At 37.5% G+C, this 27,417-nt stretch overlaps 1 protein-coding gene across 1 annotated transcript in view; it reads right to left on the reverse strand.

Moving 5' to 3' along the window:
- The window catches only part of CNTNAP2 (contactin associated protein 2), a 2,098,245-nt gene that overhangs the window by 743,546 nt on the left and 1,327,282 nt on the right, over positions 1–27,417 (reverse strand). Inside the window, exon 13 of the mRNA XM_032643309.1 lies at positions 23,589–23,708. Within this exon, the coding sequence (XP_032499200.1) occupies positions 23,589–23,708 (120 nt within the window). The remainder of the gene's footprint in view (positions 1–23,588; positions 23,709–27,417) is intronic.

Here is a 27,417-nt window from a genome sequence, read left to right on the forward strand (position 1 = left end):
TATAACATATATAAATATAATAAACAATATATTACCTATATTAAATATATTTTATTTGTATCTATATTTATATATACAACTTTGGTGAATAAATTTTTATATATGTGAAATCTTACAGATATATATTCCATTTAATTATGTAATGCATAATTATATTTCATATAATTATACATAATTTTAATATATATTAGAGATTATATATTATAATAGAATATAGAATATAATTATATATATATAAATCTGTATATATAAAATTTTGCATATATATAAAATTACTCACCAAAGTTATTTTATTCCTAACTCACAGTAATATTTATTTTCTGTGTTGCTTTAAATGATTAGAGAAGCATATAAAATTATTCAATATACAAGGATATACATTTAAAGTCATATATGTTAATTAACATATTTAATTGGGTAAGCCAATTCACCCAAGTCTGTGAGTATATCTGTTTCTGACTTGGAAGTGACATTTGGGGATGTGACATCAAATCAAACCATAGGAATAAGATTTATGGGAACTGCTCTTGACTTTATGCCACTGTTACTGTCAAACAGGTCAGTGCAGGCAGAAGGCCAAGGGCAGCACAGATATTCAAAGACATTGAAATGTGCTGGCAGACCCCAGGGGCTCACAAAGAGTCCCTGAGATTCTCAGTGAGGGTCACCCGATCAGTATCTCCCCTGGCTGCAGCCTGGAGAATTCCACTCACCATCAAGGGCAACCTTGTTTCCTGGGCTGGGAGCCAGGGGGTTTTGTGGGGGGCTTGTGCGACTTCCCCAGGAGGCCACCCCAGCAGAGCATCTTGTGTGAGCACAGAGATGCTTGCCTCCTGCAGTGTCTTCAAAGCTGAGGCATTTCTTTCCTGGGAGCATCTGCCCCAGCGGAGAGGAAGAGGCAAGAAGCCCTGAATTTTTCACGTAAATAGTAGTGATACTGTCAACCTACTCTTCCAGGAAATTCCATTTCCAGATTTAACACAACATTTTCATTCCCCTACCTCATTTACAAAAATTTATATTTCTCTACTATTTTTTTCACATGCAAACCATGTGCATTATAGGTTTGACTATATAGTGATGAAATAGCACTTTATCACACTTCATGAATAAAGGGCTTTACTTTTCCACTTGCTATCTGGATAGAATTTGAAAATATCACTTAAATGTACCCATTATATCTTTCAGAATAAGGATGATGACCTCCTACCACTCTCATTCATCAGGGAGTAAAGAGAGATCTGTCCACCTCAAAGGAAGATGTTGATTCCAGCTTAAACATTTCTAAAATGGCCAAAATATGCATAGAGATGGAATATTACTTAAAATACACATTATCATATTTCATAATTTAAGAGGTCATTGATTATAGGATATACCACTAAGAACGAAAAACTAAAGCATCTCAAAAGAACTATTCTAATTTTATTTAATTATATTATCCTTGCACATACTTGAAAAGGAAAATATTGAGAAGTGAATTGGTTAAGGCATCCCTCAAATTCTTCACATCCGTAGCCACAGTCCAACTCTCCTGAAACACTTTGCAGCTCAAATCATTGATGTCCCCACAGGATGCTCCTCTGTTTCTATAAAGGCATTGGTGATAGGGAAGTTCTTTAAAAAGAGGGCTCTTCCATTGTCTCTAGAATTTTCTTCTAAGGCACTGCAACTTAATCTGCAAGTTTTAATGCTAGTGCCACATGCACACAGGCAAAGACAACTGTGTCAGAATCGCTGCTTGGCCAAGAGAGACGGCAAGAGGCTGTCAACAGTAAGATGCATTCTGGTATCAGAGATGCTAAAATTGTGAAAAACGGTGTGCATCCAAGAGTCAATGAACTATTGTTTTCCCTGAGATTTTGACAATAAATAGAATTTTTCGTATTTCAGAATGTTGCCTTACAGAGCACTCCCTCTCAGAGAACATGCTGCGAGTACTTTGAGGCATCACTGAGGAGGACCCTAAAAATGTGGATATGTGAGGACTAAAATTCCTCTCGATGAGTTAAACTTTAAAATTGACACATGAATCAGACTGAAAAAATGTAAACTAATCTTAACAGATGGGTTAATTTGCAGGTTTAGAACTTCTAAGTTTAATGTTTAACATCATTTATGTGTAGAGAAAAAAATGATCATAATGGTATTTGTCCAACCTTGGAAACTTGGGGAAAAGAAAGAATTATAGATGCAGAAGTTATCAAGTGGAGAGGGAAGTTTATTCAACAGACTAAAGTAGTAAAATAATGCAACACACGTTCTTAGCCTGATGTCATCAGTTCATGTGATTTATGTAATTCCTCTGATACTGATTCCAAGCCCCCACATTGTCTGATTATGTAAGATTGCCAATAAGGGAGAAGGTGCAATAGTTTTTGAGAATCAGGTTTCAATATAATTATTTCTCATCAGAAATTAAGTTAATTGACTTTTTAGTTTTATACAGCAATCTACTGAATTTTAGTTAATGGGTCACTCTCCTAGGATTTCATCACCTCTTATTCTTCAACAATGAAGCTCTCTAGATGATAATAATAATATCACCAATGTAACGAATATCACTTTATGAGACTCCCTGGGGATCTGCTTGTTCAATTTCCCAGGAACACACGAATGCATTTTTTTTTTCCTGTATACCAATTTTTTAAAGAAAAAGATAGGAAATAGCAATAGTGATTAAGTAGGCTGTGGGGATTAGAGTCAGTAGTTAAATGGATGTGAAAATTGTCTTGCATGAAGTCCAGATTAGTACCGGTAGATTCGGGTATAGTTACCTTTGTATGTGTGGCAGAGCAGAAGCTGACACAATTAATAAGGGAAGCCAGAAGTAAGGAAAATTATAAGCTATTTTTTTCTGTTGTGATAATTATCACATAGAAGCCACTATTATCACAGAGGCTTCCTTTACTCTTAAATCCCTGGAGAGAATGATTTATTCATTGTAAGACTCTCCAGAGTGTTTTGTAGACACTAGATGTTTAATGACACTTGTTTTGTACTTTTCAAAGTACAGTAGTTTCAAATCTACATATTAGTGCATAAAAATATTTTCATACGTATCATTTAATTGAATACTTCTAAACAACACTGTGGGTTAGATTTGAAATGCCCAGAATTTGGGGCTTCAACCAACCTCTAGTCTCTCTTATAACTTCTTGCTGAGACTATAATGGCATGAAAATAGTATACGCTGTCAGATTTAGATTTGTAGAAACAGAGATTACGTTGTAGTAAAATGAACCCATACAGTATGATCGATAACCAACTTAATGTAATCTCTCAATGTCACCTGCAATAAGAACACACAATCTACAAGTGCCAGGGTAAACCTGCTCAGGGTGAAGAATGGAGGCTACAGAGCTAATTTACAGCACCACAATTTTCATTACTACAGCTGGCTGTCAATTATATGCACTCACTTGTTTGGAAACTGAAGCTATTATAAAAATTCTGTAAATGTACCAAGTCTACTAGCAAAGAATTTCAATAAACTTCTAAGTTTCTAATAAGATACAAAATTATTTCTGTCTTACCTTCTCTCCTAAAATCTCTTAGCTCATCTTTTATACACAGGGAGAAAAAAATACATACTTTCACATCATATTTCATGACTCATATTATTTACATGTTTAAATAGTAATGTTTTATTATTGTATTTTCTGTAATCAATCAGGAATATTTATTTAATGAGTTCCTTCTATGTAAAAGTTCTCTGCTTTGTATATAATGTACACTTTTACAGCACTCGTACCACTGCAAACCTTTTTGTTGTCTTATTCCAGATAACTAAACTTAACACATTGTTACTACTGAGTTGCCATGAAATTAGCACTAGTGATTATTCACCAGATTTGGATGAGATAAGGGAAGTTCACCTGATGGTAGGTCATAATGTCCTTGCCAGGGGAGTCCTACACACCTTGGGCTGCTGGAACCTGCCTTTAAGGGCTTTTCTCTTGGTTGACCGGGGACCTTATGTTGCCTTATTTCCAGGAGTAAAAGCAAAAACACCAAACTATAAACATTTCACTGATTCTGTTATTGTGCAAAGCAATGTGTAGTGTTTGGACTGAAAATGCCTCCATGGTATGGATCACATGTCCATCAGTGATCATGAATCTTTCACTTATGAAGGTAGCTTTAAATTTTGACAGCAGGCAAAAGTTATTCAGATCTGAATCTGCTGAATGATATTTTTACTTCTCACTTTCGAACTAGACTGAAGACTTATTAAAGGTATGATTTGAGTCTTGTACATTTCTATAGTGTCTTATCCCTCTAGCAAGGCACTGGGAAAAGTGGATGCTGTAATGAAGTGACAAAAATGGTGGCCTCCAAAGTCACACAAGCCTGGTGTCCACGATCCCACTTAACAATTTTGAATTCAGGCCAGTTAACTACCTTTGCCTTAGCTGCCTCACACATAAAAGTGGACGATAATCTGACCTACCTCATGCGAACTTGCGCACGTAAAGCACAATTCCGGCACACAGCAAGGGTTTGCTAAGTGTTAGCACTGTATTGTCGTTGTTGTTTATACGCTCAAAATGTGGGTGAAGAATGACTAAGATACTGGATAAATACATAATATAAATAACATAAGCAATATCATTTTGCAAGCCGATTGAAAAAGAGTCAGCAATATAAATGCTTTTAGGAAGTGTTCAAAGTACAACATTATTACTGGGTTTCATTCTATGAGCACACACACCCAATTTAAATCAGAGTTACGGCTGGAAGGACAAAAGAAGGAGAATGTCGGAAGGTCCGATGTGGGTAATAAAGGACACTTGGGTCAACATGTAAAACTGTTAGCAAAATAACAAACTAGGACCCAGGTCAATTACTTACTATCAAATTATAATATAATAGGGGCAGGATAGGAATAAAGACGCAGACATTGAGAATGGACTTGAGGACACGGGGAGGGGGAAGGGTAAACTGGGACGAAGTGAGAGAGTGGCATGGACTTATATATACTACCAAATGTAAAATAGATAGCTAGTGGGAAGCAGCCGCATAGCACAGGGAGATCAGTTCGGTGCTTTGTGACCACCTAGAGGGGTGGGATAGGGAGGCTGGGAGGGAGACAAAATAGGGAAGAGATATGGAGATATATATGTATGTATAGCTGATTCACTTTGTTATAAAGCAGAAACTAACACACGATTGTAAAGCAATTATATTCCAATAAAGATATTAAAAAATTATATTTTTTAAAAGAAAGTTCTCATGCTGAAGGCTTCTTTGAATTCAGGTAAGATATTAGATTTTGAAAATGCATGTATCATGCTAGCTACAATTCTTTGCATAAGGCCATGCAAGCTAATAATTTCCCAAAAAGAAATATTAAATTAGGTACAAGGGTTTAGTTAAGCTACAATTTCCCAAAGAATGTGTACCGCTCATGCACTGAGAAATATCATATCTTATTATATTAGTTGTATGTCTGCAATAATATAAGTTGATTCAAAAAATATATTTATTAAATAATTAAAGTGGTGGTCTGTGGGCTTTGTAAAACTTATGAAAATGGTATACAAATCCAAAGTTTGGGAAATGCTGACAAGATAATAAATGATTTATCTATCACAAATTGGTTGTAAATAGCACATTAATAACTTCATAACTTCTCATTTCAATAATTCAGTGTCTGATAGCAATGACTTGGTTTCTGATATAATACTCTGTTGGATTATTTAAAATAATTTGATACATATTTATAATACTATAAGCTCCACACAAACAGATGTCATGTCTAACGTGTTTGCTGTTGTGTCCCTAGTGCCTGGCACATAATATGTACTAAGATATATTAGTTAAGACAATAAACAAACAATTATATAAACTTAGGAAAACACATTAAAATTCTAAAAATTGTACCCAGAGGAAAACATAGAACAATAAACAGATATTTTATAAGACTGGGAAATGACTCTCACTCTGTCTAATATCTGATAGAACCCCATTATATCATACCTACCATTAAAGTTGTTGCTAATCAAATCACAGAGTTCATTAAATTAAAAAACACAGATAATGACTGGAATTGGAAAGAGATTTGGAACCATGTCAATTAAGGATCTACTAAATACTAGGATAACTGGGAAGTCCAAGGGCCAATTTAAAGATTATGTTAAAGAGACTGATTTGTAAGAATATTTCAGACTTGATTTTTTTCTGCATATTTACTAAGGATATTAGTATTCATAAATAACTTCAGCTATAGTTGATTTTAATTTAAAGGTCACAAGATAAGTGTTTTCCAAGCTTAGTAAAGGTAAAGAGTGGAAGAGTGATACTTGTGTTGGAAACAACAATTTTATGATATAAAGAAGTGATTTCTTTTGTAATTTTGTCAAAGGAAAGTTGAGATTTGCATGCTTATAAAATTTCCATGATTTTTATATTTTAGGAATAACTTATACACTAAATATTTTCCCACTATGACACAGGAAATTAATATTCCCTTTAAAGCAAGATTATTATCATGTAGGAACATCTTCAATAGATTTTCAGTCTATTAAAACACCATGATATAGGAATACTGAAAAAGAAAGCCTTAACACATGGACCACTTTGGTACACTGTTTTCTTCTTTTCTTCTTTACTATGCTTCCATGAAAGGAAGAGCAATCAATACGAATAAGACCATGTCTATAAAGCTGAAGACAAGTTGAACTGGCACCAAAAATTCATTTTAATGACATTGCAACAGAGTCAGATGCTCAATGGGGCCATAACATTTCATCCAGATGTTTTCATAAGGCTTCTGCCCAGGGCTTGAAATGGGAGAAAGAAAATATCCTTGGCTTTGACAATAAATCTCCTCTAAATGCAACTTCTAATTTCCTTTTTATGTAGCAAAAAACTATTAACCAAAAATATCTGAACAAGATTGTAATTACTGACGACCAAAACTGTATCATGCAGATAGGCAACATAATGATAAAATCCCAGCATCCACAGAAGTTTCTGAGCAAGCTGGGTTCTTACTCACCCTTAATTATACACAGACCCTCATAATGTGTGGCCACATGGAGGAAGTAGTCAAATGTTATATGGGAGTCAGAGTATTTTACTTTCAAATAGGAATGGAGATTAGGATTTCAAATATTAAGAATGAATACTGTATATGGGGATACTGAATCTTTCAGTAAATAGAATCTAGAATTTTCAAAGGGAAGACAGAACTCGGAGAGAGTAGAGGTGGTGGAAATATGATCGATAATAGATGATTTTCTTCCCAGAGTAAATATTCTATTGCATAATGTATTCCTTTATATTTTGTTTCCATGTAATATTTAATTTGATTTTTTTCTCTGCTCTCATCTTCCTCTAGTGTTTGTCTATGGAATGAGATAACTAGGAAAAAACAACCTGGTATAAAGTAGTTGCTGAAGCAAAAATAAGAGTAATTAGTAATAGAAATAGGGCTTGCAGCTCTCAAACAAACAAAAACTTCACATGGGAAGGCCTTTAAAAATCACTTGGGCTATTGTTTTCTGTATACATAGGCAGAAATGACTTAGCATTTGAAAATGCTCTGTTTGAAAATATCCTCTTCATATTTTGATTCCTCTTGCTATTCTCTTTGAAATGGAAATACCACTGGGAGAGGTAACATATTACAGTAATATGTTAACGTCATATCAGATCTCTTTTCTCCTATCCAAGGGAGAACTTTGGGAGAAGGCTGTGAAAATACGGACACCAGAAAGAAGAAAGGAACAAAAACAAAATGTAAAGGAAAATGGTGTCCACATTGGCCTGGAACTGCAGTTAGTAACAAGCAGGAGTGGTCCAGGAGTATGATTAGCAGACACAGGGACATCACTGATGATAACTCTTACTAGGACATGATGCTGTGCTTTTCAGCAATTAACCAACATACTAACAACGTTAAAGTAACCATCTTTTGCAAATGTTTTCCAAATTTACAACTTATGTTGACAAACTTCCTTTCACAAATACTTGGTAGGCAACCTGGATAGTTATTCAATTCATACGTTTTGTGGTCTGTAGCTTACCTTTAAAATACAACCACAAGGACAGTCTGATATAATTACATGTGTATTAGTTATTTTATACCCAAGAGTTGGCACAGGATTGCTCTAAGCAAAAACACACAGTCTGTGGGTTGTTGGCTAGCATTTCAAGAAAAAACAAGATTTCAGAAGTGGATACAAGTGCACACATTGCATTTGTCACCACTCAAGACCTCATGTTTTGTTAATTAGCATAAATTAATTTAATTTTAGTTACAATTTGGGGGATGAGTTTTTATTGGTGAGATTACTGATGTTCACCTAAACCGGCTAAAATATTTAAAGATTCCCCCTGACTCTTGCAACAAAAGGATAAAGAAATATAGGGAGCCCTTTACCTTTTGTTTTTCATAGGTGATTTATGGCTAGGTTCTTTTTCATCCATTCAATTAGAGGATTCTGGTTGCCTGATCCCACTTATAAAGTAAACTCAATCCTGCTTCCAGAATGTTTTCATATTTACTATAGGAGAAGCATCCACACAAGAAGTAGTTGGAAAAACTAAAGGGACAGAGAGCTTGGATTTTCAAATTGACAGAACAGGTTGTATAGGCAACTTTTGAGCCTATTGCTAATAAACATTTGCCTTCTAATTGTAGGCGAGGCAGACTTTTGTATCACACACGTTTCTTATACAGTACTGAGACTGATGGAGAAGTTACTCAGACCTACTCACCTATCTCTAACTAATGGTGACTACTTATATCTACTAAAAAGCCAAAAGTAGCACAGGTCTGTTTGGAACAGTGCATTTATTAGTGCCAACTATATACCAGACACTGCTGGATTTAGGAGCGAACAAGATAAACATCCTAGCTCACAGCCTAGATTCTAGTTAATCAGAAATTAGGAATAGGGGAAGAAAAACTTTAAATAATAATAGTAATAACAATTTTTATTATTTTAGTTATAAGAACCAAGGGTTTATAGAATGTTTCAATCTATTAAAAAGGAAAAAGTGATAAACTTATGCCACTAAAAGGTATGGAAGCCTCTCACTCTCTAATTGCTGTTCTAATTTAAACCTCATTCTTTATGTAAACAGCTTTTTGTAAATTCTGTTATAGATGCACCCATGGATGATAAGATGTTTAAACACTCATTAGCTGTTTGGAAAATTTTAAAACCTGTTTGTGTCTCAGTTCACATGTCTTCAAAATTGGAATACTAATTTTGTATTGTATTACAAATACAATACAAAGGGAGGAATACATGGAATACTACTACAGATGAAAGCATCTATCATATTACCTTATAGAGAGTCAGCAATAAACACTTTAAGAATGATGACATCCTTTAAACAAAAAGGGAAATATTAATTGATATGAAAATTTGAACATTTTAATGAATTTTAAAAATACATGTTTTGAAAAATGATTGGTTCTATGGTATTAAACCAGGGGATCAAAAATGAATAACAGACTTCCTGGTTAGGATGTTGAGTAAACACTGGCATCTAACTTCTCCCGCCTCAAAGTCCACTAAAGCTAGAAATATATTTATGTATCCATGTACATTCATAAATATATATGATAAATATATAGACATATTCAAACCAGGACACTACTGAGAGTAAAAGGGAGAGCTGTTTAAAATTATATGTGGGCAAAAGAAGTAAAATGGGACTATACTGGGCATACAGGACATATGGCCACTCTAACCAAGAGTGAGGTTCAAGGTCAACAAGGCCCTCTCACTTTTTTTTTTTTTTTGGTATTTTTTTCCCCACTGCATAGCATGCAGATTCCCCAACCAGGGATCAAACTTGTGTCCCCTGCAGTGGAACTGCGGAGTCTTAACCACTGTACCACCAGGGAAATCCAAGACCCTCTCATTCTTAATAATAAACACATAGCTAATAATTATTAGGAATCTGAGGGAAGCTGAGGAGCTTAAAGGACAAAAAAATGAGTAAAACGAACAGAATAAAGGAACTTAGAAACTGAGGGAAAGGGAAAAAATGTTATTATCCTTGAGAGACAAGAAAAGATTTTGCATATATGAAGTAATAATAGTATGCTATTAAAATGGAACTTTTGAAGAACAAAAAAGAGCTCTTTGATTTAAAACCAGGATGAAAAGTCATTCTAGGAGGAAGGAGAAAACAGAGAAATCAGAAGAGACAAAATCACGAATAGAAAAATAAAAGGAAATCTGAGGAGTAGCCAGTGTGAAAGTGAGCACCTACCAAACAGATGAAAACAGACCTATTCTAAGGCATGGTGTGAAATTTCAGAACATTGGGGAGTAAAAGAGTGTTCTTCTAATTTCTAGGGAGAAGGATCAAGAAACTATCAGAGAATGTGCTACACCCAAATGAGGGAGTGAATTAAAATGAAAAAGACACGGGAAATAGGAAGCATGAGTTCCAACATAGGGGGCAATGAGGAAATTGTAGGGTGAATAAACACTGGTGTGGTGAAGGGAGATTTCATGATGATGGGATGCCCCAGATATAGAGAGCAAGCAGTTTGGACTGGAGCAAGAGGAAACATTGGCAAAATGTCCACTATCATTTTACAGTCTTTTAAATACTGAGAACAGAGTATGTCGGATTCTACTCTGTACTCGCCACAACAGTGCGCTTATTAATAAACTTCCTATTCTCGTGTGCCTGTCCTGCTGCCTGGATCAGCTAGGGTATCAGGTAACCTCTCAAAAGCATGCTGCCTTGTCTTAGCCCTGAAACCTGGAGATACACCAAGTAAGCTTAGAAGCAGAAGGGGCAAATATGGTTCCAGTGAAAAGAAAATAGAATATATGTACATAAATCAAGAAAGGAAAAATAACAGTAATGATGATAATGATGAGGATCTAGCAAGTTCCTGAATAGTCTCACTTTTTTTTTTTTTTTTTTTTTTTTTGTGTTACGCGGGCCTCTCAATGTTGTGGCCTCTCCCGTTGCGGAGCACAGGCTCCGGACGCGCAGGCTCAGCGGCCATGGCTCACAGGCCCAGCCGCTCCGCGGCATGTGGGATCTTCCCGGACCGGGGCACGAACCCGTGTCCCCTGCATCGGCAGGCGGACTCTCAACCACTGCGCCACCAGGGAAGCCCAGTCTCACTTTTTAATGATGATTTTGTTCAAAAATGTGAGTAGAAACAGGATATGAGATTAATGATTATGTGAGGGGAGGTCAGCCCTACTGACCTCCTCTGTACATAAATACAACGAAGAGATTTTTGAAAAATTCATCCACAGGTATACTTTTATTCAAAGTTATTTTCTCACTCGTCATAAATGAGACAAATGCTGTCATACGGCACTCACTTGCGCTGGGCATTGATGAGCTCGGCTTCTACTTTAAGTCTGTCCCACAAATAGGACTCCAATATTTGCCAGTTTAGAAAACATGTTGTATTGGTACAGTCTATTACTGAACTTTCTTGGTTGCATCAGTTAGACCAAGAGAAAAGATAGAAAGAGAGATTTGCTGCTACATGAGATCCTCCTGCTAAAATTGCCAGGAATCTTCTGAAATGGAAACTGACTTACTCAGAAGGAATGAAAGGTGACCCAGCAAACTGAAAAACCTAGGGTTTGGAAAGATAGACGCTCAGACACAGTGGCTTTAAGTTTAGCCAGAAGGGAGGAATTCCTAGTGAATAAGTGTGAGGTTGTTCTTGTACTTTGTGCTGATTTAACTGGATTTCCCAAGGTTTTGTTTGTTTTTTGGTTTTTTTCCCACCTGCCTGCTGCACAAGCTGATTTTTATGGACTAGACAAGAGTTTCAGACCCCAAATGACAGAGGAAACCAAACAACAGTCCCTAACCATAGACAATGTGAAGCCATTCTCAGGGCTTTTGTTTGTTTGTCTGTTGTTTTTTGTAGTTCTCTTTTTGGTGCATGGGCCTCTCACTGTCGTGGCCTCTCCCACGGCGGGGTTTTTGAGCAGGGAAATGGCACAACAGAGGCAGTGCTTTTTAAAGCACCAGAAGGGCAGCGTGTTTAAAATATTGTTTAGGCAGGTGTGTAAAAATGTTTGAAGGTGGGTGTATTTGCATCTGGGGTACCATTTTGGAGGCTCCATATGTGATGGAGCTGCCTGTTCTAGATCTAAGGCCATCTTGATTTTACTTGGGGTCCTGCCTTCCCTTGCTTGGCTCTGTCTGCTGCATGGGCCTCACCAGACCTCTTGCAGCTTTCCTCTCCCTTTCTTGATTTGAAGTTCGAAAACCACCTGAGAACTTTTTGTCATATTAACCTATCACTGTGACTGACACACAATGAAGAGATTTAAAAGAAAGCCTGGCAGGTAGAAGTCATCTGAGGAACAAGAGTGTGAATCTGAGAGGGAGTCTTGGGTGGTGGGTAATCAGTTACAGAGAAGAGCTCTCCTTTCAGGCTGTGTTTGATCAGCGAGTTGGTTCCTAGATTTTCAATTGGAACTGTATGAACAGAATTGAATTCAAAGATTTATACTGATTGTGAGGAATTGAAACAGCTGAGCGCGTGAAGCGGGAGTTGCTAAGTGATTACAAAGGTTTATAACAAAGACAGCTTGTGAGAAGTGGACAAAGAGGAGATGATGTGAAAGAAGACAGAGAAGAGCTATTCTATGTGCGGGTTAATGACAGAGGAGGCAAACTAGGTTAGGAGAAAGAAAGAGGAGGGCGAATGCCTTTGATGAGAAAAAATACAAATGAGTGGGGGGGAAGAAAATGGAAGCAGCCAGCGTTTTGAGGCTTACACTTTAGAATGTGAACACATGAGAGAGAGAGTGTATGACACACAGGAACACAAAGGGGTAGAAGCATAGCGGTGCCTGGCCTGTGAATGTTAATAAGCTCCCACAGAGAAGAGGAGAGCTGTGTGTCCTCAGTTCTATCTGGTTTCCTTGCAAAAAGAGAATGAGGTGCCACAATCATATTAAATATTACCAACGATACCTAATACAATTCCATTCAATCTTGTTGCCTTCTCAAACCAGATTTTGCTAGGTTCAGTTTAAGATTTTACACTGAAAAAGTAACTAGATATTGGGAATAGAATTTAAATTATCCTTCAAGTCTGGCTCAAACCCTAAGGGATAATTAACCTAGGTACACAAGAAATACACATTATCCTATAAAAGCTCTCAGAAATTGGTATTCGAGAAAATGCCTATAGCTGAATTAAGACCTAAAATTGATAACAATTGCTTAGTGGTTTATAAACTGATTTCATTTAAAATGTGTCCTCTGATAAAAAAAAAAAACCCCAAGGCATCAGTGGAACAACTAAGAAGTAAATAATTTATGGCAAAAGTGCTGTCCAAACCACAGATAATAAATTAGAGTTGTGTAAGGAAGTTTTGATGATAATGAAAACATATAAATAAGAGATGCTCATCTCAGAAATCATATTTACAATAAGACTACAGAATCCAAACTGAGGAGTATCATTTGTATGCACACATATGGCCATTCGGATGAATAACACACACAGGTGCACTCACACACTATGAATGCTGGCCTCTGGATCACTCAAGCCTGTCTAAGAGTCAATCTCCATAACCCACTAGATGTGTAAGTTAGGACTTGATTTCTGTGAGCTTTACTTTCTTCACCCAAAAATTGGAATAAGAGTAATATTACATACCCCGTGGGGTTGTTGTGAATTATTAGATGAGTTAATGTGTGTGATCTGCTTAGAACAGTGCCTGGCATTTAGTTTGCCCTCAATACTATATATATAGCTACAAGCATAAAATACAAAATCTTTATCACATTTCCTAACACGTTAGTAATTGTTATCTCTAGCTGGTAAGCAATTTTTATTTTTGCTTATCTATATTTTCAAAATTTCCTATTTTGAACAATATGTTAAAAACCATAAGACAAATAATAAAGCTTAATTTTTTACAAACTAAATGTGGCACTGTTACTCAAAAGGTAAGGCTATATGCAGCTGGAATTATGAATAGTATACAGAGACACAGAGGTAAGTGTGGTAAGAAGAATGAAAAGTATTACCCCAGTATTCCCGACCCCTAGTGTACACCCCCTGATCCCACTCCTTGAATGTAGGTGGGACAGGTATATACGATGGGATATCACTTCTGCAATTAGGTTGCTCTATACGGCAAAGGTGAAGAGATTCTGCAGGTGTCAGTAAGGTCCCCACTTGACTTGAGTTAATCAAACAGGTAGCTATACTGGGTGGATATTAGGCATGGCCTAATCAGGTGAGCTCTTGAGAGAGAGTCTAGAGGTCAGAGATCCTCCTACTGCCACACCATGAGAAGGACGCATATCTGGGACCTTGGGAACATCCTCTAGGAGCTGAGGGCAATCCACAGCCAACAGCCAACAAGAAAATGGGACCCTCACTCTTAAAACCTCAAGGAATTGAATTCCATCGACAACCTGAACAAACATGGAAGAGGATCTCAAGCCTCAGATGAGATCACAGCCCTGCTGATCCCTCATTTCAGCCCGTGGGACCCTGAGCAGTCGACCCAGCTAACCTCTGCCAGAGTCCTGACCCATGGAAACTGTGAGATAATAAATTGGTGCTATTGAAAGCTGCTAAGAAAATGAATATGACGAAGAAGGAACTGCTTTGCTTTGCTGGGGGGCTGGCGGGAGGTGATGGCAGCAGGAGTGGGGGCAGGTTCATGATTCCATTAGAGCTCAAGCATCCACCCCAGCAGCCCATTTCCGCCCCCACCCCCCACTGTGCTACCGAAACTCCTGAGAGGCATAACGATAAATAAAATATTACTGAGTGCAAGTGCTTAAGAACTTGAGTAACAAGCTCTCTATAAATATTAGATTAAAAAGACATGAACAGCTTTTACCATTATAGAGAATAATAGAATTTGATCAGCTAAATCCCAGGGCTTTATAAAGCACCAATTATGTAAACAAGCTTGATGGCTTTTTGATAAAACTACAAAAGTCGTGCTAGGAAGAATGCAGGAGGTGTTCCTTATTTGGACTTTAAACTTCACACCGTATAGCACAGATGTTTACTTAAATTTTTAAAAATTAAATATGAATGCAAAGAGAGTTATAAAGATGAATTCGAGGATAGAATATTAAGGAAAACATTGTTTTTGATTTAGGGATAAGCAGTCATTTTCCAAGGATAATAGCTGGATCTAGCTTTATTTACTATTGTTATTATCACTGGGCAGAGAGAACTAAATGAAGCTTTAAATATAAAAGTTCAATGTTTCTAGAAGATGTTGGTAAGCATCTTAAGGAAATAGAAATAAACTGAAATGTGAGAAAAATGTACAAAAGAAAGAGGTCAATATTAGAAATATATGACAGTATATATGCATTAAAATTATATTTATGATACCAAATTTTCAGAGAGGTGATAAAAATTGAGAAGGAAGGCGAGGAGAACAATGACCACATTTTATAATGTGCCCTAAGATCTAAAAAAGGAAACCAGGCTTTGACTTGCACAGAATGATGAATTCTCCTACAAAAGATTCAATGAATATATGCTCTCCTCAATGTCAACTGAGCACTTGAGATGCTGTCATTTAGGGCACCCCCTAATTTCCAAGTGATGAAGCGCTGAACTGCAGACAGTCAAAAGGAGAATTGCATAGTAGAAGAACCGCTTTTTGATAAAAAATGAACAGTGCCAATTTATGTCAAACATGGCCAAGAAATGAGTAAATTCAAGCTTGTTTGAGGCAAGAGGATTTTGCTTCTCGATTATTTGAATAGTGATATTTTTCTTTCATGTTCCATGGCAATAACAGAATTTTTTTTTTTTTAAAGAATAGAAGGCAGTGTAGAGATCAACTCATTCCAATTCCTACTCTATTTATAAGGAAACTGAGACAGAGATTAATTGTGTTTAAAGTCTTCAGGGAATCTGTATAGTATCTGCCCACAGCACAGCTCCAAGAGGCTGAATTACAGATGCTGAAGACAACATAGAGGCCCACCTTTTTCTGATCTGTCCCTGCTCTTCTGTACTCCCTCACATGGGGCTACTCAAGGCAGAAACTTGGGAATCATTTTCAACTCCAATCACCAGCCACAGTCTGGTCAACTCAACTTTCTAAATATCCATCAAATCAATCCTCTCCTTTACCTGTCAGCCACCACCTTGAATCTCAACTTTAACTCCTGTATTACAACAGAGGCTTTCTGACTTGTTTCCCTGTCTCATGTATGGGTCTCCTTTGGAAAACGCTATTCCCAGCTGCCAAAGCCATGCTTTAAAAATACAGTATCATCAATTGCTTGCCAAGTTTCAACTGCTTTGCATCCCATATAAAGCATGTTACAAGTTGATTTATTTTTGTTATTGAACCAAACTTGGGTCCACTCACTGAACGTGTAGCAAAGCCACTCTACTGACACTAGGTTGTAGTGAAGGAAAGTACAGAGTTTATTGGAAAGCACCAAGAAAGGAGTATGGGCCGCTCATGTTCAAAATACCTGAACTTCTCAATGGCTTTCAGGTAACAGTTGTGAAAGGCAACATTACGGGTGTGAGTTGTAGGATGCCTGATCAGCTCCTGCACAGTTCTCTGATTGGTTGACGGTGAGGTAACAGGGTGATGTTTCAGGAATCTCAATGATCAACCTTTTGGTTCCAACCTGTCTGGGATCTACATACTGGTGGTCAGCATGTAGTTAAGTTCTTCCATCTGGTGAGGGTGGGGGGTTAGTATCTGAAAAATAACTCAGGGATATGGCTCAGGATATTATCCATAGCCCTTGAGGAAGAACTAAATGTTTTTGACTTTGTTTCATGGCTAAACTATTATTATTTTGTCTTGCTTGACTATTTTCCTTTGTTTCTGCACCTTCTCATTTTCTCACTTCTCTAAGTTTGCTCTTTGGAACTCGGTGAAGGAGTAGGAGGCTAAAGCTTTTTTTACAAATAAGAGGTGGGGGGCATGGAGGGTGGGGGGAGTCTGAACCCAGGAAGGCCCCACTGGGTCCTGCTCATTCATTATATACATTTGCATTGATTCAAAATCACTCTCCATCCTCCCAGTCTTTTTCTCATTCTTTACGACCCAAGCAGTCAATTCGACATCCATAAGGATGACCCATTTGTCCCTAAAATTCTCTTAGACACTTTTCTTCCACTTACTTATACATTCTCCTACACACAGACTATTTCATCACTAGAAATCTGACCTATCTACTGATTTCCTAGGAGCTCATTTTGCAGATGCCTTTTCCCTGTTTACATCATACCCTAAGTGATATTATCATTTCTCATATATTCATATGCTAACAATTAGGACATTTATGTCTCTAACCCATACATCCTTTTGGGGCTTGTCCAACTGAAAACTTTGCATTTCAATTGAGCTGGCATATAGCACTTCATACTCAAATAGGTCAAAACTGAATTCTTGAAATTCCTCTAAATCTGTTCTTTCCTTAATTTCCCACATCTGCCATATGGCACTGTAATTCATCCAGTTATTTAATCCATATATTCAGGAGTTATTCTTTTTGTTGTTGTTAAATATTTTGCTCTTTTTAATATATATTTTTTTAAAATTTATTTTATTATTTAGTTATTTATTTTTGGCTGTGTTGGGTCTTCACTGCTGCATGCGGGCTTTCTCTAGTTGTGGCGAGTGGGGGTTACTCTTTGTTGCGGTGCGTGGGCTTCTCATTGTGGTGGCTTCTCTTGTTGTGGAGCACGGGCTCTAGGCGCGCAGGCTGCAGTAGCTGTGGCACGTGAGCTCAGTAGTTGTGGCTCACAGGCTCTAGAGCACATGCTCAGTAGTTGTGGCGCATAGGCTTAGTTGCTCCATGGCATGTGGGATGTTCCTGGACCAGGGCTTGAACCGGTGTCCCCTGCATTGGCAGGCAGATTCTTAACCACTGTGCCATCAGGGAAGCCCCAGGAGTTATTCTTCACAACTGTCTTTAATCATCCTTCTCCCATCTGTCACCAATCCTGACAATGCTTCCTTCAAAGTACACCTGAAATTCATCTCTTATTCATCACTTAAACTATCACCACTCTAGTCCAAAGGAGCTTCTTTTCTTCCCTGGACTTTTACAATAGCCTCAGAACTGGTCCCAGTGCTTTCAGTCTGTCACTCATGGTACTCCCAAGTGGTAGTTTTAATTGAGACCCTCTCATTCTCCTGTTTAAAAACTTTCCATAGATTCCCACCCACTACACTGAAATATAATTGAAAAAGTAAAAACCAGATTTTTTTCCTGCACCACCACCTGGCCCCTGCCCATCTCCCCACTTCATTTTGGGCCCCCCTATAGGCTCATTATGCTTCAGCCACTGGGGTTTCAGTTCCTTGGAAGGAAATGATCTCTTTCACTCTTTGGGGTATAATTTTTCAGGGCTCATTCCCCTTCCTCACCTTTTTGAGTGCCTTGTCTCTTTTCATATGCTAGATTTTGGCTAAAATGTTGCTTCCTAGGGAGGTTTTTTAAAAAATCCTCTATCCAAAATAAACCAATCCTCACAATTCCATTATTTTCCTCTACAGAAAAATTACTTGTTTACTTTTTTAGTGCTTGTTTTTATTGTTGGTTGTGAATACCATGAAGGCATTTATTATATCCATTTGTTCTCACATGGCACAGTTCCTGGCACACAGTGAATACAGAAATGAAAAAACCTAGAAAAAGGATCCTAGAGGGATGCTTAAATATTCTGTTCTTTTTTCTTTTCACAAAGTCTATGAAGAAATTCACATTTTGGGGTTTGTGTGTGTGCGTGTGTGTGTGTGTGTGTACATTACATTTTTAATTAAAAATTTTCTTTTAGATAATGTAAATTTTACATGCAGTGTAAGAAATAATACAGAGACCACCTCACACTGGTCAGAATGGCCATCATTGAAAAAATCTATAAATAACAAATGCTGCAGAGGGTGTGGAGAATAGGGTACCCTCCTACATTGTTGGTGGGAATGTAAACTGGTGCAGCCAATATCGAGAACAGTATGGAGGTTCCTCAAAAAACTAAAAATGGAGCTGTCACATGATCCAGCAATCGCATTCTTAGGCATATATCCAGAGAAAAACATGGTTCGAAAGGATAAATGCATCCCAGTGTTCACTGCAGCGTTGTTTACACTAGCCAAGACATGGAAGCAACCTAAATGTCCATCGACAGATGAATGGATAAAGAAGATGTGGTACATATATACAATGGAATATTACTCAGTCATTAAAAAGAATGAAGTAATGCCATTTGCAACAACATGGATGGAACTGGAGATGGTCATCCTAAGTAAGTCAGACAGAGAAAGACAAATACCATATGATATCACTTATATGCATAATTTTAAAAAATGATACAAATGAACTTATTTACAAAACAGAAACAGACTCACAGACTTAGAGAATGAACTTAGGGCTACCAGGGTGGAAGGGTGGGGGGGAGGAATAGATTGGGAGTTTGGGATTGACACGTACACATTGCTATATTTAAAATAGATAACCAACAAGGATCTACTGTATAACACAGGGAACACTACTCAATATTCTGTAATAACCCAAATGGGAAAAGAATTTGAAAAAGAATAGATATCAATACAAGTATATGTATAACTGAGTCACTTTGCTGTACACCTGAAACTAACACAACGTTGTTAATCAACTATACCCCAATATAAAATACAAATTAAAAATAAAAGAGGAAAGGTTTTGATTGATAAAAGAGTCTACAATGGTCATTCGGTGGTGAAGGGTATATTGAAGATGAGGAAGAGCTTCATGGAGGAGTTCAGGATTCAAGAAAACTCTTGAGAGATAAGTATTTTATAGAGAGTTTCAGGAGAGAATATTGTATACGGGGTGACTGTCATGAAATTTAGTGTAAAACAAGCCAAACTGAATTTAGGGAATGATGAAAACTCTACTCTGATTGGAGCATGGGATGGCCATAAGGAAACAGGGTAGAAAAAAGACAGTGCTAGAAAGTTTGTATTAAATGTGAAGGAGGTTGAATGCTAAGTTGAGCCCTTTCCCATTATTCAGTAGTTGGGATGGAGCACAGTGGTCATGTGAGCACAGTGGTGTGTAAGGAGCATTCATCTAGCAGCCTGCTGACAGGTGGCATGGAGGCAGGGGCAGTAGGAAAACATCGGAGTTGAAGGGACTGTTGGAGGAGGTCATGGAGAGAATGTGACTGCCAGCTGACCCTTAAGCAGAACCCTGGCAACCGGAGGCTCCTCACCCCTCCCCTGTCCTTGGAATGTACATCCCACCTACTATTCCCAGGCAAGCAGCCCTTTCAGGGAGTAAATCCTTGCGAGAGGTAGGTGTTGAGACCATCTGGACTGAATATGTCACTGAACCTGTCAAGGCCTTGATATAAACTTTTAAGATCCTGTGGGTTGGGTGCAGAAATCTACTCCTATTGTGTCTCCCAAGACAAGCCTTGTAAGTAAAGTTCCCTTGCTTATTAAACCTTCACCTACCAATCTAGAGGGTCTGCCTCCTTCTCAGTCTCTCCTTGCCTTCCACGTACGGGGTCCAGTTTCAGATTTCACTTGGGGAACTCCCAAGGTTTTAAACCAACAGGGGCCAGTTGGGCCATTACTAGAATAACCTAAACCCAACAATTGAGGGTCTGAATCAGGATGGTGGTTTGAGGAATGGAAAGAATAATGATTTGCAAGAGGCATTGGGAAGGAGAAATTGAGAACTGAACAGTATCTGAGATGCCAAGAGATATATGCTGACAGTTTGGACTGAATCCAACAGTAAAATACTCTAGCAGGGACAAACTTCAAGTCTTCCCTGTGATTCAACGGAAAATGTAGTAAGGATAAGATGAGGAACAACTTACTTATTTGATAATGTTAAACAAACATAAAACTTGGAGATGTTAGCAAGCAGTGATGTTGTAATGATTATTTGGAGGAACTTCTTTTCTAAAAGTCAGAGGAGACTACCTTCTTCTTGCCAGGCCCTAAATTAATTGTTTTCATTTTGTTTTATATTTTAATTAGTAAGTGAATTTAAAGTTTAGTATTCCAAAGAATAATTATAAATCAGAAGTGATTTCCAACAGAGTGATTTTTCATTTCTACCCAAATTTACATCAGATATTACCTGCCAGTAAAGTTTCTCCAGTGTCGAGAAACCAAAATCAAGACTCATATATTTACTATGTCTGTACAAGTGAAAAACTCTCCCTCATCTTAGTAAGAAGAAGGAAAAAGAGACTGATAACTGCCAAGACACTGCTTCTTCCCCAGAGAGGATATCTTGCTCCCATTTTAAAAATATGTGATGTATTCAACAGTGATAAACACTCAATTACATTTGGGTCACTAAGAAGTGGGACAGCTCTATTCCTTAATACAAATGTTGTGAATTAAGGTGCATATACAATTTCTCATGACCATAGAGTGATATCTCAAGATTCATAGACTATCTCATGCTGTCACTCCCTCCTCTTCTTCAACATGTATCTCTTGGAAAAGCAACAGCCCAAGCCAAGCTCTGTGGTGCCATGTTTTCCTAATAGTTCAAGTTCATGCTCTTTCCAGATGAAGGAAGGGTTAATGGGTTGCAAAAGGCCAAAGTGTACCTGATGGCCTTCAAGGGTCCCTGAAACACTGGTGCTCATAACTATCTTGACGATAGAAAAAAAATCTTCTAGCTGCAGAAATCATGCTGTTCTTTTCACCACTTAGACTGAATCTAGAGTATTAGGTCAAACTATAGTCATACTCTTTAAAGGAGGTATTGATGAAGAGGAGATCTGTGTTTCCACATTAGGCCTTCAATTCACAGAAAAGTGATCTCTCCCCCCCAAAACAGGGAAAAAACCCTCTTCCATTTTGTGTGTTCTTCATATGGGGATCGTATACATTATGGTTTTGTTTAGTTTTCTAGTTCTTTTCTGAAAAGGCATATAGGAAAGTAACTAAAGTAACTTCTTAATTGTCCAAGCCCATTCAGGATGCCCTGATTTCCCTTAAGGTTAATAGCTGACAACAGTTTTGAGAAATCAACATCAAGAGTCTTTTGGATTAAGTCTAGCTCTCATGGATTCTACTTTAGTTGAAGTAAGATTAGAATGAAGGCAAAGAAGAAAGTACCTGAGTGCACTGACAAGTCCAACAATCAATGAACTCTTAGGTCAAGCTTTCTGGTAAGTGAATTATTTCTCTGGGGCACGCTTAGAATCTTGACATGGGGGGAAATTTGGGGACAGTAGCTCTCACTTTACCATTTTCTCTACCCACCTTCCACACCTCATCATTCTCCCTTCCGTTTTGTGCCATGTCTGTCTTCCTGATGTTGCCGAGTTCTCCACAGGGGTCTGCTTGTCTACAGCACTGTTTAGGGCTCTTAGTTTTGGGCACACAATCCTATTTGCACTTCACACCTACTGAGTCAGTCTCCTGAGATGGAGCCAACAGGTTTGTATGGGAAGACAAAACTCCATAAGTGTTTCTGAAGCGTAGCTGGATTTAAGAACCATTGGCCTCAAACACATTGGAATTTGAATTTTGCCTGAATAATATAAGCGAGTTATTTAACTCTCTAACTTCTTTAAAAAATAATTATACCTAACTCCTGGCAACATTTTCTGAAAGTTTATTATGTGTCAGACAATATGCTAAGAACCACATGTAGATTACCTTATTTCATTCATAAAATAATGCTATGAGGTAGATATTATTATTAATCAATTTCAAAGAAAAACATACCGAGGCTTATTGAAATTAATACAGTTAATAAGTTGCCCAAGATTATGTATCTGGTGATTAACAGAGCCAGAATATAAACCCAGGTTATCTGAATAAAGCAGCTATTGTGGTACCCGATACATGGTAGACCATCCATGCAGCAATCACCATCAGTAGCATCACAGAACCATTCCCCTTATCATCATAAGCCTCAGGAGTCCATGTCAAATGCTGATCCTCTCCTGGAGCTGGTAAACAGTGCTCGCCCCACACACTTCTCCAGACTTTTGGAGGGCAAGATGCTACCAAGTGTCTGATGGAAGGTGTGCTCTTATCTTACAGATCTGTACATCTTACACAGGACTGTGGGAACCCACAATCTCATTTCATAGCCCTGAAATTTAATATGGAAGTGAAGAAAAACTAGGCTCTCTTCCCCAGAAAGATTACATGAAAGTGGCAGGTAAGTTTTGCTAGTGCCAGAATGGGCTTTCAGTACCCAGAACAGCTCCTTGTATAACCACCAAGCAGAGGAAGGTTTGGCGTGACCTCTGAGCTTCCTTTCACGTGGGCAGTGTGGATGGTTTAAGAGGTGATACTAACCTTCCCCAGTCTAGGTTCTTGTGGAGGATGCTTCATGGGCTAGTTCTTTCTGTAGACTTCAACCTTGCAATTTTACTTTCTAGTTTTTCCTCTATATGCTGATTTTTTTAAACACTGATTATTAACCGTTCAAATCAGAAGGTAGACTTTTTTTGAAAACCTAGCATTGAAATACATTTCACCATTTAGCCTAACAAAGCCAGCAATATTTAGCTTATTACACATTATGATAAGAATACAGCACAGAAGAAACAAACTTCAGTGGTGTTATTTATTTTCAACAGACAGAAAAGCAATCTTCATGAAACATAAATATGGCATAGTTACCTGTCATGTTGCAGTAAACTTTCAGAGGCCCCAGAGGTCCACTGCCATCAGGATCTATCCAGTAGTAATTTGATGTCTGGCCTAGGTGTTTGTAGGCTTCACAGGAAGGCTCATAGATGGCTGGAACGAAACATCCTACGTGAGCACAGCACCCAAAAAATGTCTCTCCAGATAAATGTCCCAGTAACAGATCAAATGCTATCAAACCACTGTTTAGGAGAGTATCCTCTTGTTAGAAAGAGCACTCTTTTCTCTACATTTAAACTCATAATCTGATCTTTAGTCTATAAGCATTGGTTCTGACCTAACAAACAAAGATAGTAAGTTCCTGCTATGGCTTTAGTTGGGGAAAGGTCTAAAACAATCAATACATTGTTAAACAAATGTAATGTTTGTTTCACAGGTGCTAACGATCATTGAAAACTATTTAATTTATACTTATTTATAGATATCATCTCCTTACTGTAAGGGACTTTACTGAAAGGCCATGAATATTGGCTGCACTATTGGGCTATCAGCTAAGAGATCAGAGAAAATCTCTCTCTCTCTCTCTCTCTCTCATGCACACACACACAGGGGAACTTTTTTTTTTGCATATTTAGTATAAATCTCCCACAAATACCACGTGATTTCTAATCTTCCTTTATTTCAGGAAAATGGAAAGATATGTCTGTTTCATTTTATTTGTTACAGGTGTGCTTTAATTACATCAAATCTAGTTTTTGTAGAAAAATGACATTTATGTAGATTGTAGGTTCTTTTTCATCATTTTCCTTTTTGTTCCCATTCTCCTAACACATTTTCTTTTCTCATAGAGACTGCACCTGTTTTCAGAAGTGCAAAATGGACATTTACATACCTCCTTTATAGCTGGAACTTCTAAAACACTATTGTGAAAACTTCTTTTTAATAGCTCTGCGTTGACATATATGATGAATTTGACAGACCTCTTTACAAAACTAAGAACTATTTCTGGTAAAAAATCTATCTATCTGATAAGCAGAGTCTTTTGGTAAAGTGCCCTTGAATTCAATACTCCTAGCATCTGTCCTTTGCTAAGCTATGAAGTAGGAGGTCTGATTCTGGGACTTCCCTTTTCTACTTTCCTCTCCCATGTTTTCTGTGCTTCCCTTTGGCTTTCCACGGTTTCCTCTTCCCAAGGGTGCTAGACCTTAAATTCTATTTCATTTCAACAAACACAACACACTAGACTAAAACAGTTCATAAACGCTTTGATTTACTCAAGGCTTGCTTCCCACTTCCTTCCTTCCGCAAATAGTTATCGAGCCCATATGATGTGAGCAGTAGATTAGGCAACACACGCACAGCTGTGAACAGCACAGACTGGGGACCTTTGGAGTAGGGACTGTTCACTCAGTACTCGTGCACTGCTCACACAAGAAGTGCTGTCAGAAGAGGATGTGGCTAGAAAGTTAAGCACAGCCCATACACCTTTTGTCTGAGTGTAATTATTAATATGCCACCTTCAATCTCCCAGTTGTCTTATTTGGATAATAAACTATGGTCGCTTTAATTCTGAATGCCATACCAAATAAAATAATGCAATAAAACACAGAAGAAATATTTTTAAACTTTCAGCAGAAAGATGCCATAATTTGACGTAGGTTTTAGAAAGAAAGTTCCTTGTAGCCAAACAATAGCTCTTAGAGAAGTGAGTAATGAGAGCATGTTGGTTGTAATTGCTACAGCAATAGGCCTATAGATCAACAGAACATGGAGACTAGGTGGGTGGATGTAGTTAGGAAGCAAGAAAGAATGACTTAAACTCAGTCTCTGAAAAAAACCAACTGCCTTATTAATTTTTGACAATCCTTCTTCAGATTATTACAATTTTTGTGTACAGTTCAAAATCACCCAGAACGTCAGGTTCAAATTCTTAGGTTTTCCAATTGTCTCTTCAGCTGATCTACCATTAAAAACTTTCACCCTTGTTTTCTAATATTTAATAATCATTCTCTTTCCCCACTGCCAGCACCCCAGTCACCTTCCTTCCATCTGGTATCTGATTTACAACAACCTATTAATTGATTGTTTTACCCAAATATCTCTTCACTTCCCACCCAATTATGCTTTTTTATGCAATATCCTAAAACATTACTTTCATTATGTTTAAAAAATATGTAATGGCTCTTCAACATCTCTGATTGTATATCCCAGATCACCATCTAAGCATGCAAGACCTTCCATAATCCTTACAGATCTCTTTTGGTTTTAGCGACTCTCCAGTATCAACCTTGCTCTCTGCTCAGGCGAACCTGACACAGGAACTTGTTTAACTCATGCTCACCCTTTCTGGGGTTGCCTCCTCTACTTGTGGTTTTCTACAGGCTCTTTCTCAATCTGTAAAACTTCTCAGTCAGAGCTAACTAGGAAGGCAGAAGTGGTAAGAAACAGGGCTCCTGTCAAACAGATCTGAGTTTAAATTCTGACTCCACAAAGTACTATTTATATAACATTGACAAAGATACCTAATCTCATTCAGCCTTGTCTGGGGAATAGGTATCACAGGTATAGTAGTTAATAGGTGAACTGTTTATCATTAATATAATAATTATTATTTAGGCACCACTGACATTCCTCCTTTCTTAAGGAGACCTTCCCTAATAAATATGTCCAGCTTTCTGTATAGTCCAGGGCATACACTGCTCGTCTCACATACTGTAATACTAGTCAATTTAGGACTTGATTGACCGCTGTTAATTAAACCATATAGGGAAATTTTATTTCCTAACAAGACTGTGAATTGTTGTGAGGGCAGGGTGTAGAAAACGTATTTTTCTTTTCTACTCTATATTGATCTAGCATGGTAGATGTTTAAGAAAAGCTGTCAGAATGAAACTTAAAATGTGCCTACCCTTCATCCTGTTCTGATTTTGATAAATGATTAGCTGGCTCACTAGGAGAAGTATATGCAAATGAAAGCACAATTGGATGATAGTAAGTATAGGTAACTACTGCATATAAGCATTTTAAAGAGGTCTGTGGACTTTAACCCAAGTAATTGATTAAAAGTAGAGTTGAAAGCATGTGGATGAGGGAAATCTGGGTAAGCAAGAAGCTCTTTATTTTTCTTCAAAGTGTGACAATTATTCTGCTTGTCTTTAACCTATAACGGGTTTATTAGCTGCTTTTGCCTCATCAACACAAATGGAAAACCAAAACTTTAGTCCAAACTTTATCATGTGTGAAAAATCACCTGGAGGGCTTGTTAAGACAGGGATTCCTGGGTCTCACCCCGAAGACTCTGACCCAGTAGAGAATCTGCAGTTCTAACAAGCTCCCAAGTGATGCTGATGCTGCTGGTCCTGACTACATGTTGAGAAGCATGGCTCTAGTCTTGAAAAAAAAAGTTAACTCAAGAAGGGTGGACTAATTCTTTATTTATATTTTAGTATAAATAGGAAAAACAGGTCACTGAAAGGCAATACAGTACAATTGTAAACACTGGGTTGGCCAAAAATTTTGTTCTGTTCTAAGTAAAAATAAAAGACACATTTTTCATTTTCACGAAGAACTTTATGGAGAAACACACTGACTAACCAAATGAACTTTCTGGCCAATCCAATAACACAAGGCTAGAATGCCACCTCACTTCACTCAGAATAATAAAAATGGAATGGGATACAAAACTCTAAATAAAAATACATGTCGAAAGAAATATACTTGGATGAATGCACAGAAAAATATTTGGAAAGGAATACACTCAAACAGTAACTGTGGTTATCTTTGAGTAGTAAGATTAAGGATGATTTAAAACTTCATACTTCTCTGTGTTTTCCACATTACTTTATAACATGCATAAGTTATG

The sequence above is a fragment of the Phocoena sinus genome, chromosome 9 (assembly GCF_008692025.1).
Source record: "Phocoena sinus isolate mPhoSin1 chromosome 9, mPhoSin1.pri, whole genome shotgun sequence".
NCBI lineage: Eukaryota > Metazoa > Chordata > Mammalia > Artiodactyla > Phocoenidae > Phocoena > Phocoena sinus.